General features: G+C 38.7%; 1 protein-coding gene across 1 annotated transcript; it reads right to left on the reverse strand.

Annotated features, from left to right (window-relative positions):
• Window positions 1-59: 59 nt before the first annotated feature.
• dhrs11a (dehydrogenase/reductase 11a) lies at window positions 60-17116 on the reverse strand. Its single transcript, XM_088441113.1, has 7 exons — window positions 16770-17116; window positions 5282-5491; window positions 3446-3540; window positions 3175-3304; window positions 1973-2065; window positions 1827-1892; window positions 60-1735 (listed from the first exon to the last, which is right to left on the reverse strand). Exons 1-7 carry the CDS (start codon window positions 16899-16901, stop codon window positions 1694-1696), a joined length of 768 nt encoding a protein of 255 aa, XP_088297239.1. The 5' UTR covers window positions 16902-17116; the 3' UTR covers window positions 60-1693.
• Window positions 17117-17133: the final 17 nt, after the last annotated feature.

The raw sequence follows: 17133 nt of genomic DNA on the forward strand, positions 1-17133 counted from the left end.
GAAACTTTTATATTGTGATACATCACTTCAAGAATGAGAAATAAACCAAAGTGGACAAATTCAGTGTGGGCAATTCATTTATTAGGTCAAATGCAATGTTGCTGATTAAAATAAGTCTCATTATTATCAGGTACACAGGTCATGCTGCTTTTAAGTCATGTAAAGTGTAATAAAAACTTATACTTCACATATAATTGGTGTCTTTTACACTTTACACGTAGAGTACAATGAGTCTAAAGTCTTATACAATATAAGCATTGACCGTCTAGTTTACATATAGGCAGGCAACAGATATGTATTTAATAATACCCCAATCAAATGGCATACAGTACTGTAAGTGTATATATTAGGGAAGGGACAAGAAAGAAATCCCATGAGACCAAATGTCTTAAGAGATTGAGCCCAAGAGAATGAGATGAGATTTTTGCAAAATTTGAACACTTACCCGAAAGGTAAATAATAATGCCTAACATAATTTCCCCACCTTTTCAAAATGTTTCCATTTTATCAAACAGACCGCAAAATAATTAACACTCTAATGTGCAAGTTTAAACAAATCAGAGTCTTTTTTGTGACAGCCTCATTCTTCAAATGCTGCTGCATTAACAGTAAAGAAAAGTAATCCGACCGCTTTCTCCAGTCTAAATGGGGCACTCGAGCACCGCTAGCTAGTGGCTAATTTTTGCAAGTTGCTGCGCTAAACGTTGTAGCCACCACTACACAATGGCAACAGTCGGCATACGATACGATGTTAGCGTGATATAAATTGTTTCTAAGCACCCCAAATTGGTGACTGAGCATGAATTTAGAACAACATTGTGCTGTTTATATCGGGACTCGGGAGCAACAGTTTGTGCAGTAGAAGTACTAGTAATGTCCGCCATGATGCCGCAACACACTGAAACTACTTAAAAATGAAAGCCTACTAAGGTATTCGTGCTTATATTATTATTATTAAATACGGTTGAAGTCGGATTGCAGCATTTGCACATGCACAAAAAATATGGAGTTAGTATGTACTGTATATATTTTTTTGTTTTTGACTCTGCACATTGGAGAGTTAAAAGTGGACAGATACGTAAAAAACAAACAAACAAAGAAAACTCAAGTGAATGTCCATATTGTAAGTTAAATGAATTGAATGTTAAATAGTTAAATAAAGTGAAAACAGTACTTTCTATAGTTATTTTTTTCCAATGACAGCAGATCTGGATCAATCAGGAGGTCGAATAATTTTATATATATATATATATATATATATATATATATATATATATATGAAAGAATTAATATAAACAAACAATTACCACTTCATTTCAAATAGATATGTAATATGACCAAAAAACGGGGTGGAAAATGTGCAGTCAGTCGTATAGTCTCCCTACAAAGTTACGGTCATGAAGATGACCACACATCACAGCATAGTTGTACTTTGGAGTCGGCTCAGTTTACAAACAACTGGCGGTGCATTCAGTAGTATTTTCACTGTGGCTTCCACATCCTTCATTTCCTCCATTCGTCTGACCTCCAGCCCTCCATGACTCCTTGCGCTCCCCCACATCCAACCACTCAAGCGGATTTTTTTTTTACCCCACCCAACTCCCACCTGCGCTCAGCAGAGGTCGCTAATGAGTCACCATGGCTGCTGACTTGTGGGCTCCTCCTCCTCCAGCGTCTTGCTCCCGTTCCACTGCTAGGACACCTGCTCAACTGGCCTCATCTGAACATCTCCAATCTTTGGGCAGAATGAAACCGCATCAACACACCAGCCACCAGCGAAAATGTGTATTATAAAACAAAACAAAAAATACAAGAAAAGTAATCACCTGGACATGTGGAGGGGCGCTGAGAACAAATGTGACCACATTTGCTATGTCTTCTGCTTTTAAACACTGTACATTAGAAAAAAAAAAGTTTAAGTACTAGTACAACTCTCGCAACTGTAAAGGAGAGGTTTTTTTTGTGTGCTTACTTTAATACTCTCATACACAGCGGCTGCTTTCTCTGGATCATTGTTATGGTGACGAAAGGCAAATTCAGTCTCCACTATCCCAGGAGATATACACTACACAAGAAGCGGAAAAGAAATAAGAAAATGATTGGTTTTCTTTCTATCCAGGCTGTGCACTTATAGTATTTTTTTTAATTGCTTTGATTTTTAAAAGGGGTCAAGTATAAGTATGTATCCAACTAGTGAGGTCTATAGAATACTTGCTCACTCAAGTTTGAAATTAAATAACCAAGTAAGTTTTATCCAGTTTGTACGATGGCTGATTGAAAGGAAACACGCAGCAACCGCCAGAATGCTACAAACAGGGAAATAAAGAAAAAAAAAACCTGCAACAAAAAATGTAAATCCAAAAATGCAGCCAAAATAAATGAGATGGAAGCCAACTTAATGCAAAACTAGTGCAAAAAATACTGATTAAAACAAACGGGGAAAAAAAAGCAGCAATCCCAAAAACAAAATGACTTAAATCAGAAAACCAATGCAAAAAAAACAAAAAAAAAACCAAAAAAAACATTTAATATCAAAACAGCTGCAATGACAAAATATGCTGCAAGTTGACACCAATCAAAGGTAGTCTCCAAGGGTATGGGACTAAAATCACTGACCAATCACATCACAGGAGTGTAAACATAGAAATAGTAGTTATTATTAATTTACTTTTAAAAAGAGAGAGAGATAGAGAGAATGTTTGGTCCCCCCTCTTTAGCTTTCTTTCTGAACCTCTTTACTTCAATTGTCATGTCACCTTCGCCCTGCTAATTCACATAAACTGCAGAGTTTCTCTGCAACATTACCAGTGATGCAGGGCTGATATCCAAAGCTACTTTCAAGTGACAGCCTGAGTTTTATTTTTATTTTTTTGTAATGAGCCATATAATTTATGTACAGAATAACTGTATGTAAATCCAGTCTTTGACAACAGTACAATGCAACACCACTGATTAAAACCACAATGTGGTTTATGAATATATTGAGTGTCAATCAAAATTACAATGATGTTCTTTGTAAAAGAAGTAATTTCACACACGGCTATTTAATTCCTAAAATAGTGAAGATATGTAGTGTAAAGTTGTGTAAAACGAACACAGACAAAAAGGCATCAGGTGGTAAAAAGGACACCAACTTGCAAGCCATATTTCACGGGACAAGCATTTCACACTCACGGTGGCTCTGATGTGGGTGTTTGCTTCCCTCAGTTCTTGCCTTATTCCCTCAGTCAGTGCGGTCACTGCATATTTGGTGGCGCTGTAGAAATGCTTGTCAGCGCTTGAGATCATTCGATGCCCGGCCATACTGTAACAAGAAGCGAAACAAGTTCAGAATGCCAACAAATATTCAATCAGACACGTTAACCATTTTTTTTATGATTTTGCACTACACAAATACACCATATATATTGCTGGCATCATAGCAAATATGCAAAAGCGAACTTACCTATTAATATTGATGATGTGACCGTCATCCACATTCCTCTCCTTCATTGATTTGTAAGCTTCTCGGGTGCAGATGGACAATGCAAGGACATTCACCTGCAGCGAATGAAAGGGAGTTCATAATAGTGTGCAAAAAAATACACCAAATAAAATTGAAAAGAAAATCTAGTTTGTGCGACGTCACTTCATTTAAATGAATGTTACCTCTCAAGACACATCTTAATCAATGATAAACCAATCAGGGGTTGAACTCGACAATTGAATTCCACTGAACAATTATTATTCATCTTACAAACACTTCTTGGATAATATTCCATTCATCCAACTTCTATTGTGTGCACCACTAGTATTATTAATAACTTAAAATTCTCTTAGTTAGCAATACATCGAGCTAATGTTTCACTATAGGTACAAGTAAAGCGCACATGTCAACGAGTTTGCAGTTTTGCCTCACAAGTGACGTGAGTTGTTTAACTAGTGCGCTCTCGACATTCTACCACAACACAAAAATGTCATACAGGAGTGATGGGCTGTAGTGGAAAAATAGAAGATCATTGCAAACTAAAACAAAGCGAGCACTGTACTTTCCCAGTTGACTCGATGCGCATTCAATGACTACTCACGCAGTAGGAAATTTCAAAGATCTTTAGATATACTCATTCAATACACCAAACATGAATGACTCGTCCGTAAGCACATTGCAGGTGTGCGTGGAAACAATTTAAAAAACTGGACAAACCAAAATAAGAACAGCTGTATGTCTCCTCAAGTTGCAGGGGAAGACGATAAAAATATTTAGTGCATTAGAATAACATCACGATTCAGCAAAAAAGGTTTGTTAATTTTGAGTACATTGATAGTTTAGCACTTTTGAACTGTCATTAAGGAAACACTTAGCAATAGTTGAAGTGCTAACAACCCAATAGTTTTGTCATTGACGAGTATTTAAAATGGCCCGTAAATAAGCTTTTGGTTTTGTTGCCTCCTGTGTGCTGGTTTTCCATGTTGGCCCATCAAAACCTTCTCTTTCCGCCCTGCTTTTAAGCTGCTCCCGTACAGACGCTGATGGACGCAAGGTTAAATTCCACAGTGAAGTGAGATTGGGCAAGGTGACCAAATCGGGTCAGCATGCAGATTAAACATGGGCTAAAAATAATACATTGGCACTATGTGGTCATTTGGGCTGCCATGACAACAGATGGATGAGCGTTACCAATGCTGGACCCTGGAAACTTTAGAGCACGGGGTCCTTTGTGGTCAAGTGCTCAATGAATCTAAATGGCAGGGGCTTTAACAGTGGTGGCCAAACTACGGTCTGAGGCCCATTCGTGGCCCAGGAGTGTGAAAAATACACTCCTCCTGCTGTCCGTAGCTATAGCAGACATGACGACCTCCGGAGGAGCGCCACCCCCCCATGTAATATAATTGAATGATAACTAATCTACGATTATATTTAAAACATAAAGTTGGTTGGTAAGAACATATTTATTAGTTTTTTACATTTATAATCATTGAATTTATTCATTTTTAATGAAAAATGGTCTAAATCTTACACAGTGTCACATTAAGGAAATACACTAATATTTAAAGAAGATACAATTGAGCTGATTTTGGTGTGCTTGGGAAATTCAAGTACATTTGAGTTTTCAAGTTTTCTTTATGTGACCCTCGATGGAAAAGGTTTGGACATCTCTGGTCTATAATGAGAAAAAGCGCTGGCTTTCATTGGTGGGCCTCTACACTCTACCATGCCAGGGCTGCTCCTCAGAACCAAAAGGAGGATTTTCTGTGAGGAGCAATAATGTGTTTATGCATATGTATGGTGCGTATCACCCACGTCGATCATATTCCTCCAGCCCTCTGTTTTCCCACTGAGCAAGGGCTCATTGTGGGCCAGCCCGGCGTTGTTGATGCACACGTCCACGCCCTTGTGAAGCGTCTTGATGGCTGAAAACATAGAAAGGATCTCCTCCTCGTTGGACAGGTCACACTTGTACGGGATGAGTGTGCCGCTGTATCCTGCACTCTCACATTCTGCTGCCAGTTTCTAAAAAAAAAAACACATATTAAAATTACATTATTACACAAATGAAACTACATTAGAACATAGACAATGCAAATGTTTTAAAGTAGGGCTGAAAAATTAAATCATTCACTGCTATTGACGACTATTGTTGTTCATTTTTCCGCAGTTTTACTCTGCTGGCAGTGAATGTTAACTGAATTCAAGTCCCCATCACACTCTGAAAACAGTAAGCGGAAAAATAACCCAACATGGGTCAAAAAGAGACCAACAAATCTTTTTGGCTTATTTTTTTAAACCAACGACTTGACATAAACAAATGACTCATTAAACATCCCAATTTGGGTTTGTTTATCTTTAAAAGGACTTGAACAAAAACAACTCATATTTTGGAGGGGTTTGTACAACCAACCTGATTTTTATGGGTGTTTAGAGTGTTATTAATTTTTTTTCTAGATGAAAAACACACCTCCCTCCCTTGGTATGCCTGTGACCCCCCCCAAATAAAGTTTGTTCCAACATACTCCAGCTTAGCTTTCCGTGGAAATTTACCAGAAACATTCCAGAATTTTCCCACCCCTTTGCCATTCTGTCTCTGACATCCAAAAGACGACCCATGGATTTACATCTATTGTTCAGTCAGTAACTTTTTATTTGACTGAGCTTAACCTGCTCCATATAAATTTAGGTCAGAGCTCATTGGCCCATGTGGACATTGCTAACCAGATTCATGGTGGCATCCCTTAGCACACCATAATAACAATAATAATAATAAAAAGACTAACGATGGATTGGAAGATAATTTTGACTTTTTCTACCATATAGATTATGGAGCACCTCATCTCGCACTTGAGTGTGCAGATTTCCTTGCTGTCTCTAAGCTGTTTAGCCTGGATTATCCAAAGAGACGGTATTAGCTGAACAGATCTGTGAAAACTTGAAAACACTGACAACGCTTATTTCAGCTGGACAGAGTGAGCTCCTAGTCACTTTTGCCCCCTTTAGGAAGTGGACCCCCAAATGTGATGCTGTGCTCAAGAATGCCAAAAAGAAGTAAATAGACCATGGGAGATATAGAGAAGGCAAGCCCAGTTTTCTTTTAAGAGTGAGAGAATTAGATGAGTTAAATGGGTCCAAAGAGGCACTCTGTAGAGGAGCAACCCTTTCTTTGATCCAGCCCCAACTCCAGGAAGTCTCAGGCTGTGAATCTCTGTGTGTATGCGTGACTTTGGGGCACCAGCTGTATAACCACAGCAAGGATTGGCCCTCAAACTAGTCACGCCTACTGTAATGGCACGGGAGCGTGCTGTCTTAGAGATAAACTGCAGTGGAAATGCACATATACACACACACACGCTATGCAAAGGCAAATGTAACATTAAAATTTAGTGCCGAACGTGGCCGCTCAAGACTCTCATCCACTACCAACACCGTATTGTAAACAAAAGTGTCCCGTGCCAATGGGATAAGTACTTTAGTATTTACATAATCCTGCTAACACACTCAAAATAAAAACATTACCACTCAGGCAGCGGTAATAGCAAAGGAAATGATGTTGTACAGCTGTATATTCTTCTTTTAATGCAAAATTCCAGCTCGACACTCCGAGAAGGGATTTTGTTTTTCCTTCAGTTATACTTGGTGAAACACAAAATGGAACCACTAAATATGTATGTACTGCAAATTGTGCAGTTCATTGAACATCACACTTTGACATCTTGGTTTCATTTGTGCCACTGCATCTTGCTGGTAGGAAATGGACAAAGTTGATCACTACCTCAAACAGCAGCCCTAAATTTGATCAATTAATGAGGAAAAAAAGGTGTTAAAAGGGCATCAATGCTATAAAAGAATGATAAAAACACATTCAGAGGAAGTGGAAAGAACATTAGCAGAGATCTTAATGTAGAGGACATTCATTTAAAGTGGTGAGCCAGATCAATAATGTGAGGTGGTGTCTGAACTGAGAGTGAAGAAATTACATTTGGTTTAAAATGGCACAGAAGAAACCTCCTCCCTTGACAAAAAAGGGATTAGATACAGAGCAAATACTCCATTTTTTTCTTGAAGAGGTTTGGGAGCAGGGGACCAAGCGAACGTTATAGCCAGTAGGCCACGAATGCTAGTGCGTTCCCTAAACATGCTGTAATGGGGTTAAAGGTGAGATGCGGCCTGTTGGCTTTGCAGTAGTGTAGACAGTTAAGTGATTATCATTCACTACAAGTAAAAGGTCTAAAGGTTGAACAAGACGGTTTTACAGCACTTTGCTTGGCACGGTTTAATCACGATGGGAAGATAAGCTGCTGCTAAATTACGGCCTCACACACACTCCTTTCGGGTAAATGTTCTCAGGAACTCATGGAAAACCAAGCAAGGAACAACACGAACATTTTAGGAGGTCTGAAAGCTTCACCTTTGAAGTAGTCACATAATATGAAGTAAATGAAAATAGTTGGGAGCAAAGCGCACACCACAGGGTACCATGCAGTATGATGCAGGGATGATGCCAACTTGCCCAATGTGAACATATAAGAAACAGCCAGGAGCTTTTGCATACTAGTCCGGACCTAAAGTAGGCTGCATCTTCAATATGTATTTGAAAATAAACTAAGCATCTGCAATATGTAGCAGCACATGGTTTGGTCAAAAGCGCATTGTGCTGTGCTAATTGCAGTGTGAAAGGGTACGTATACGACAATAACAGACTGTACGTGAGAAATACGAGAGACACTTGTAATTGTATGAGACAGGTGCAACCAGTGAGGTAAGGTTGTATTTCCCCAAACAAATATCAGTAATCATCAGGTAGGGGATGTAGTATGGAACATTTGTGTCAGCAGTAGGATCAACTATGAGAGCCGCCTTTATTCATATGTTCACACGGTAAGCATGTGACAAAAAAAGCCTCTTTTGTTTATAGTAGAGACATTCTGAGATGTGAAACCCATCCTGGTGATCCTGCATGCATCACATGGCTCATCCAGCTCAGGTGGTTGGATATTATTGTTGTTGTTGTGAGTCTGTTTGAGGTTTCGTCCGCCTTAGACCTACTTTGTCATTTGCGATGCTACTTGCTCCTAAATGTACTTATCCATTTGTTTTCTAAAGATGTCAATTTTGGACTGGTGTTCACGTGTGACTTTCACATGAGGTTTTGTTAGACTTGATCCCTGATCCAACGGGACAATTGCCACGCTTCAGGACCCACATGGTTTGTGGGCAGCATGTTCAATTCACATTGCAGTCGCTGCAAGAGTAGTCGAGCGCAAGATGAGAGAAACCCACATGGGTCATGTAAGTTGCATGTATGGAAGGATTTTGGCAATTTAGGGTGAAACTACTGTATTCCTTAATGTAGTAGCCTTAGCAGGCTATTATTTTGAGGTTGTGTCTATAACGGTGGTTGACTTTCCGATTAGCTGGACTGCTCCATTGGCTTTGGGCCAATGCCGACTAATGTAGTCCCAATATGATTCAGTGTGTAAGATGAGATCTTTGAGAGTTTAAGTAGCCGTTATATACAGTAGAGGCTCTTTGAATCCCACAAAGAGCAACCTCTGGCCACCTTGCAGAGTTCATGTTTTCCAGATAAGCAAAACTCTAACCTTTGTTCTCTGCTGTGAATATGCACTTATTGGTCACAACATATGTCCATATTTGAATTCTCCATTGGGAATGAATGTGCATTTTTGGAGTGAAAAATGTTGAAATATGGGAAAAGTGTGAAAGTTACGAGGGAGAAATATAACAGACTGGGAAGTGTGAATTTTTGGAACATGATGAAGTTGGAATGGTTTGAATCAGTCAAGAAATGTAGAAGTTGAATAGCAAAATATGGAGAAATAGGAATAAAAAATACAAAAGGAATAGAATAATATGTAATTTATGGTTTAACCATTCACACACTTAACCAATTCAATGTATATTCACCCTAATATTTTTTTTTTAATCAGTAAAAAAATTTACCTGGTATTAAATGTCAGTACTCTGTAAAGACGCTTAATACGTCTTTGGGATTGAATGAGTGAATACAACTTTACAGTCTCATTCAAAACCATGCAAAATGACCTCTAGCATTGCTCAAAAAGATCATCAATGTTTATTTGTCTGCTTGTTTGTTAGTTAGTCAGTTAGTTAGTTAATTTAGTTAGTAGGATCACACTAAAGCCAATCATGAAACACACAAAGAGTAGCAGCTGATTAGTTTTTTGGAGAACATAGGCAACATTTTTGAAAAAATGATTTTGATACCTTCCAATTACATTTGTGTACAAAGAGACCATTTCTCCTCTCAAACGAATGCAAATGATGCAGCCTGGTCCGTTTAATCCTAATGCATTATGTCATTTTCTAATAACCAGTAAGTATCTTGCTAACAAACATACAGGCAAACAAAAACAAACATTTAGTGTGCCAAAACTTTCCAGTCAACATTTTTTTTTCTTAATTTCTTTCCTTCAAAACTAAGGTAGTGTGCAATCAGCATATTATTTTTGTTTGTTGTACCTTAGCTTTTGATTTTGAGTGGATGATAATCCTAAAATATCAATTTCACAATGACAATTTTGGAATGGGACCAAATGAGGCAGATTCAGCAGATGGTGCTGTGGTCGTAAAGATGCTACTGTGTTGTTTTTGTTTTGGGATTTTTTTTTCATATTTGTGTGAACTAGCAATTGCCCATACATGCAGTAGTGATACTACAGATAGAGATTTTTATGAAAGCACAAGAATGGGGGGATGTCTTGGAAAGGCAACCACTGTTATTTTTTATTTTTTTTAGTGCAAGTGTACTAAGTGTACTCGGTGTACGGTTTCGTAAGTGATGTTTTTAGGTATACTCTTGAAAAAGACAACATGTAAGTATGCATGAGTAGATTGGACATGAATGAAGAAGACAAGAATCAACATGAATTGCCCCCACCTAATATAGCAGGAGGCCCGACCGGGAAGTGTCAAGGCTTGTAAATCTTAAACCTTGAAAGGTGATAAGCACAGAGAGGACAGCACAGTGCTGGTGCAAGGAAGGGGGGCAACTTATAGGGGTCACTGGGCTGTCCAGCCTCATTAGACTGTTGACCTCATGAGATAGTGGCGTAGAACTGATGAAAGGCACTACCGACAAATGACACTTCAAACGTTGTAAATGTTGCTTTTCTTCTTCTAATTCAAGGACACATAACAAATTATTGTTTGTTCAATTATGTCCTTATGGACTCTATGCTCAAATGTAAAACATGTCAAGGGAACAGCTTGCTCCTGTGGAAGTCATTAGAGATGAAAACTCTAATTACTTTTCACTAAGCAAAAAAAGAAGAAAAAGTACTCTACTTGAATCATTTTTTCTGTAAGAATATTTAATAGAAAAAAAATACTTGGTAAGCTGCATCCTTAGCTGCCACACATAGATATTGTATACTAAATCAATCAATCAAATTTTATTTGTATAGCCCTGAATCACCGGAGTCTCAAAGGGCTTCACAGGGCTACACACACACACACACACACACACACACACACACACACACACACACACACACACACACACACACACACGTATACGCACACCTTTTGTTATTCGTATGTATTCACTACTGTACATACTATACACTAGTCTATCCACCCAATTCTAAACAGTAATATACACGATTCAAATATAGCACTTCAAAACAAGCTAGACAAGAAAAAAAAACGATGACTAGCCCTTGTGAACAAAATTAAACTACCAATAATCTTCATAAAACACAGACTGAATTCATCAAAAATCTCATCAGAGTGTACAATAGTTTCAGGCTCAAGATGTTCTCTTAATATAAGTGTGTTTTCATGGGAACATGTTTGCAATATCGGTATTTACAACACATCTCACCAGATAAGCAGGTATTATAAACATACTGTATGCATATGGGCTATGCTGGTTAAAACACTGTAAGGATTGGGAGTGGTGCTTCTTATAATCAGGGGTCATGTTTCAACCTTATATTATGGTTACAGGTTTATCACAGGTGGAGTCTTTTGGTATGCTAATTGAGATGCTTGATTAGTAGTTTCATGAGACTTTAGCTCAGTGAGCACCTTAAGCAAGGATAGACAGACAACTTTGAAATTGTAAGTCTTTGGCTGATGAGTAAAATAATGTTTGTCTTTTCAACTATAAGATGGAAAAAGTAAGTTCCGCTCATTCTTAATGTGAAGAAACTCCCTTAGCCATCTATATGTTTGTGACCACATAAAAAGTGAGTTTACAATTGGTGTGGTTACAATTTGCTGTCAATGTTGTATTTTAAACAGCAATTAATATATTTAAATATTTATATAACAGTTCAGAATATTAAAACGTGTGTTGCAGATTCGGCTAGTATTAGCGCTTCTGTACACTGCTTCGCCTCATTAATGAATGAGAATGAAGGGCTGTGTGTGCCTATGAGCCAAAAGAACTCAAGCAAACTGAACTGAAACGGTCAAAATGAACAGTTCAAACTTAAAGGGCCCATAACATGGATATTAAACTTTTGGTAGATTTTAACTGTGAAAATGGTATTTTTCTTCATTGATGCATTTCATATAATTCCTTGCTTATTCTGTACTCTAAGCAACGGCCCCACCCCAGCGGATAAATGTGGCATGCAAGAAGTATGACGATGATAATGGCAAGCGTAAATACACGCCTACCTTATCCAAGGAGACTTTCACAATTTTTACTTTCCTTTTCATTCCGGAGATGGGGAGAACATAATTTGCCCCAAGTCGGCCAAGTATACAATCAACGCTGTAGTACATAAATCCCCCGAGGGAATAACTTTTGTTATAAGCAGTGTTTATCCAAAAGGGGGACAAATTTGATAAGAGGAACGGGTGTTATTGTGTGTGCTCTCTTGACACGTTTTTTGCTTTGTTTGTAACACCTGTTGTTGACGTCTTCATTCACTCCGCATCTGATTGCTTTTTTTTATTGTTGTTTGACCATGGCGGTCAGATTTAGAACAGCATTATGTAGGGGGCGTTGCAGCCACACGGTGAGAGGTGTGGCTTCAGTCAACGGGACATTTCACTTCCTGGTTAGAAATCCAGCCACCCGAAAAAAAAAAAAAAAAAAAAAACAACAACTCATATTTCATCCGAAATTGAATTCCCCAAGCACCAAAGGTAAGATTCCATTATTTATATGCATACATTTAACTATGGAAAGCTTAAAATACCATGATAAAGGCCCTTCAAAGAATTTTTAAGCAAATAAAAATGTACAAACACTGCAAGAAGGTTCCTTAAATGAGCAGATCCTAGCAGTGCTAAGATCCAATCAAGTGGGCTATTTTCACACCTCAGATAACTATATTTCAGCAAAATACCAAAGAACAGTCTTCCAACTGGTTTCAGAAGAGTTCATGCGAAAGTGTGTAGCTGCGACTTGGACGCAGCCTCATTGCTCCCATTCCTGAATAAAGCCCATGGTGACCACACGCCCCCCCACCTTACTCTAAAAGTCTTACAAATAGTACTACAACCATACAACTGCTAAACTCCATTTTCTTTTTCAAATTCAAAAATAAATGCAACAAAAACTTGAACACACACCATCTATATTCCATCTGATCCTGTAAGGACAAGAAACGTCTTTATTTCTTCTGGCGAAAGAAATACACACCAAAGGGAAGTCAAGAACAATTGCTCCGTGACAGACACTTGCATCCCCCACTGATCTGGCACAGCTACAGCCCAGTTTACATAGCAGGGATCGTACAATACTGGCTTTGTCTAACATCTCACAGTAGACAACATTTCAATAACAAAGCTGCCATCAAATGGAAGAGACGGCAACTGAGCACTCGTTCCATGCTGCTATTGATTGCTGTTGCATCATTCTTAAGTTCTTTCGTCTTTCCTTAACCATAATTTATTGAGAACTATGCATGTTCTGGCTATAATGTAGCCAACTTCTGAATAATGGTCGATATTTGTAGACTGAAGAAATGAATGTTATTTCCGATTTGAAATGAGGTGACCTTGTTTTTACACATGACAGAAGCAATGGCTGGCTGCAGCAGTTAACTATTGACAGGAGAGGACATGTGACTAAAGTAAGAATGGCGGTAAGTAGTCAACTGCGTAAATCACTCATGTATGGGCATGTGCACGTTGTTAGGTTGGGAGACATGTTTGCTTGTCAACAACTCAACTTGGCAAGACTGAAGAATTAATCATTTACTTTTTACAATTGGAAATTGCAGGGGTGGCTACTGACCCGTGACCGTATCATATAGCAAGACTATGTGAAATAACATTGTTTTACCTCGTCCACACACTATCAACATTTAATCTTTTTAAAAGACACTTTGTCAATGTAGCACTTGTTTGCCCTCTTTCGTTACAAAGAAAACTGAGTCAAACAAAAAGACTTGCTCCCACAGATGTACAAATAAGGGGCAAAATATGTTTGCACAATCTGTTTATTCTTAGTTTAATGTTTTTTTGGTGGTTAATATGACAAGAATTATATATAACACGCAGGTTTATTCTTTATTCTGATTCATTGATATCACCACTAGAATGGAAGACGGACGCCTAGTTATTTGATTTAGTAATATCAAAATATCAAAAATATCAAACTAATTTCATCCCCATCATTCTTGATATACGTCACTTTTAGATTGGTGGAAAGCCCACATTTCAGACATTTGCAGTTATTGACACTCAGTACTGTGACTGACTTTTTTCTGTCTGCATTCGAACTGTCCAACTGCATTTGAATGCACCACAAAGCAGCTAGTGCTAAAGCGAGACTTTTGCCGTATCATGAAATGTATAAGGTGAAACTTGTAATTGACAAGCGCTTTCTTAGCGCCTTTAAATCAGCGATTGTTTAAGATTTATTTAATGGCAGTATGTTGTGACTATCCCAGCTGGCTTCGAACAGTAGGTGAGGGACAACATGGACTGGTTGCCAGCCAATCGTAGGGCACACTGACACGAACAACCATTCACGGATAATTTCGTATGTCCAATACACCTGCCATGCATATTTTTAGAGTGTGGAAGGAAGCAGGCGTGTTCAGAGACAACACACACAGGCTCAGGGAGAACATGCAAACTCCACACAGGAAGACTGGAGCCAGCTGGATTTGAACTCGGGTCCCTGAACTGTGAAGCGGATGTGCCACTGTGCCACGAGCCAGCCAAGTGCACAGTGGTCATGAAAATCAAAATCCTATGCACATATGCACATAATTTGTTCTTGTTTAAACTGGTATTTTTGTCATACACCTGGTTAGGAAGTGTGCTACCTTGTTGGCGCTCCCAACAAAATATGGCAGCCCCCTCCATCATTTAAATTGGCCATCCCTCATCTAGGTTATGAAAAATAAAATGTGCTTCTGACACCGTTTTATCTCAACAGGATGACATCTACTAAAAAATAAATGAACTTAATGGATGATTAATGCATTACAGCATGCATTAATGCAAACACCTGTTGTGAATATTGCTATTCAACTTCTGGACATCCATTCAAATATTTTAAAACATTAAGTACCGGTAAGTCGAAGCAAACAGCAAATGCACATCAAAGGGCAGCAAGTGTAGTTGACCTGTTGCGCACCACTGATAGCACTAAGACAGTTAGAGACAGAGGGAGGCTTAATTATTGGCTGACAAGATAAGGAAGGTGCAGTGCCTTATGGTCAAGTGGGGGTGTGCAAGAATGTCTGTGTCATGAAGCCAAACACTATTATTAACAGAAAATATGACTGCCCTGAAGAAAGAACTGAATGACTCACCTGAGTATTTTATTTTAATACTAAAAAAAAAAAAAAAAAAGTGGACCTCAGAAATGTCACATTTTTTACATCACAGGATTACCTGTGAATGTTGAATTAATTACTTGAATGATGTTGATAAAAATAAAACTTTCCTTAGCTTTGCAACCTATTTTTACATTTTTAGAAGACAAGGAAAATTAACTATGTAGTTGTTCATAGATAAATAGTTTATGTGTGAGGTTTGGGGGGGAATTTTGGGTGACCGGAAGCCATACTACACGAAAGAACTATCTGAAAAAGCAAAAGGTAAACAGAGCTGCAGTGTCAAGCATAGATCACCATTAGCAGCATTTATTTTCAATGTAGCTGTGTAAGATTGAAGATCAATAACAAAACTGAGATGCTGGATTAGTTGCTCTTCTCTTTTAAAAAAAAAAAAATATTTATCACTATAAGTGTATAACAAAGAGTTTTTTTTTGTTGTTCAGCCTTCAATTTAGTAAATGTGATTGAATAAACCTAACATGCATATTTTTGGTATATGGAAGGATGTCAGAATGGAGAAAACCAACACAAGCACTAAAAGAACATGGAAACTCTACGAAGGCAGGCTTGAGTCAGAGATTTGTATCTGAACTTGTGAGGCAGACATGCTAACAATTAACAGTACCATCACATTCATGGATACTATGCCTCATTTAAATCTAAGAAAAGAACTGTTTGTTTTCCCCAAAACATTCCAACAGTTCCCGGCCGAGCAGTCCCCTGGGACCAGGTCAGAAAGCACGTTGAGGCAATTTGATGCTACCTGAAGATATGATCGATTTCTCCGACACTTTGCAGACACCATGTCCTGTACTGATGGACCACAGGGAAAAGTGAACCTGTGAGCCCTGTGGTCACTGCTCAGCTGCCTAGCCCCTGCTCTATGACCTCACTGCAGAAGGTCACCTAAAGGAAAATGATCTCACAAAGACTTGAACATATAAGCAGTGAGGTGCCAAATGCCATTTAAGGGTGGGTCTGCTCCCTCGTTACACTAGACTAGATTATATCATGATAGATAGATAGATAGATAGATAGATAGATAGATAGATAGATAGATAGATAGATAGATAGATAGATAGATAGATAGATAGATAGATAGATAGATAGATAGATAGATAGATAGATAGATAGATAGATAGATAGATAGATAGATAGATAGATAGATAGATAGATAGATAGATAGATAGATAGATAGATATACAAAGGTGTGCCTATATAATGGCAAAAAAACACAATATTGGTAATTGCACCTGCCTATATAATGGCCAAAAATATGATATTGGTCATTTTATTTTAAATAAATGTATTCATTTGTTTAATACCCCGAAACAATCACAAATGTTCGCCTCTACCCACTCACCAAACCTTAGCTGAAGTTGTACAGCTAACGTTAGCAAGCGGGTTACGTGCGTTAGCTTGTTAGATGCGGCATTTAGCAATCCCTAAGAGGCGATTCGCGCGTTCCTTCATCGCTGATGATAGCGACAGAATTGAAATACCTCGATTTTGTCGACATTCCTGGCACAGCCGACCACCCTCATGCCTTGTTGGACGAGTGCCCGGGCCACAGCCGCTCCAATGCCCACCGAAGCTCCGGTCACCAGGGCCACTCTGCCTTTCCAGCGGTCCATCGCCAACAACTCGCTGGTGCAGGACACAAAGCGTCGGATTTTCGCTCGGTGTGATTTATACCGCCGTCAATTTCTAGGATGCTTTAAGCGCCTGCCCTACGCAGCATCCACTGGTGCGTAAAGGTAGAGCCATGCGCTGCTCTGGATGACATGAGCCCAAGTCGTGTTAAATTTTTGCTACACGTCGCCGCCCACTTCTTTTTGCTCTGGCTCAAATGCCTAGCGAAGGTTT

Source organism: Hippichthys cyanospilos, chromosome 18, assembly GCF_059441005.1.
Source record: "Hippichthys cyanospilos isolate Australia breed blue-spotted pipefish chromosome 18, RoL_Hcya_1.0, whole genome shotgun sequence".
Lineage (NCBI taxonomy): Eukaryota > Metazoa > Chordata > Actinopteri > Syngnathiformes > Syngnathidae > Hippichthys > Hippichthys cyanospilos.

What these genes read in the sequence shown, in the direction of transcription:
- dhrs11a (XM_088441113.1), bottom strand. Translation starts at nt 16,901, where the DNA reads ATGGACCGCTGGAAAGGCAGAGTGGCCCTGGTGACCGGAGCTTCGGTG. An exon ending in GGAATGTCGACAAAATCGAG is followed by an intron (nt 5,492 to 16,769) that starts GTATTTCAATTC and finishes TTTTTTTTTTAG; the next exon opens with AAACTGGCAGCAGAATGTGA. An exon ending in GCTGGAGGAATATGATCGAC is followed by an intron (nt 3,541 to 5,281) that starts GTGGGTGATACG and finishes CATTCGCTGCAG; the next exon opens with GTGAATGTCCTTGCATTGTC.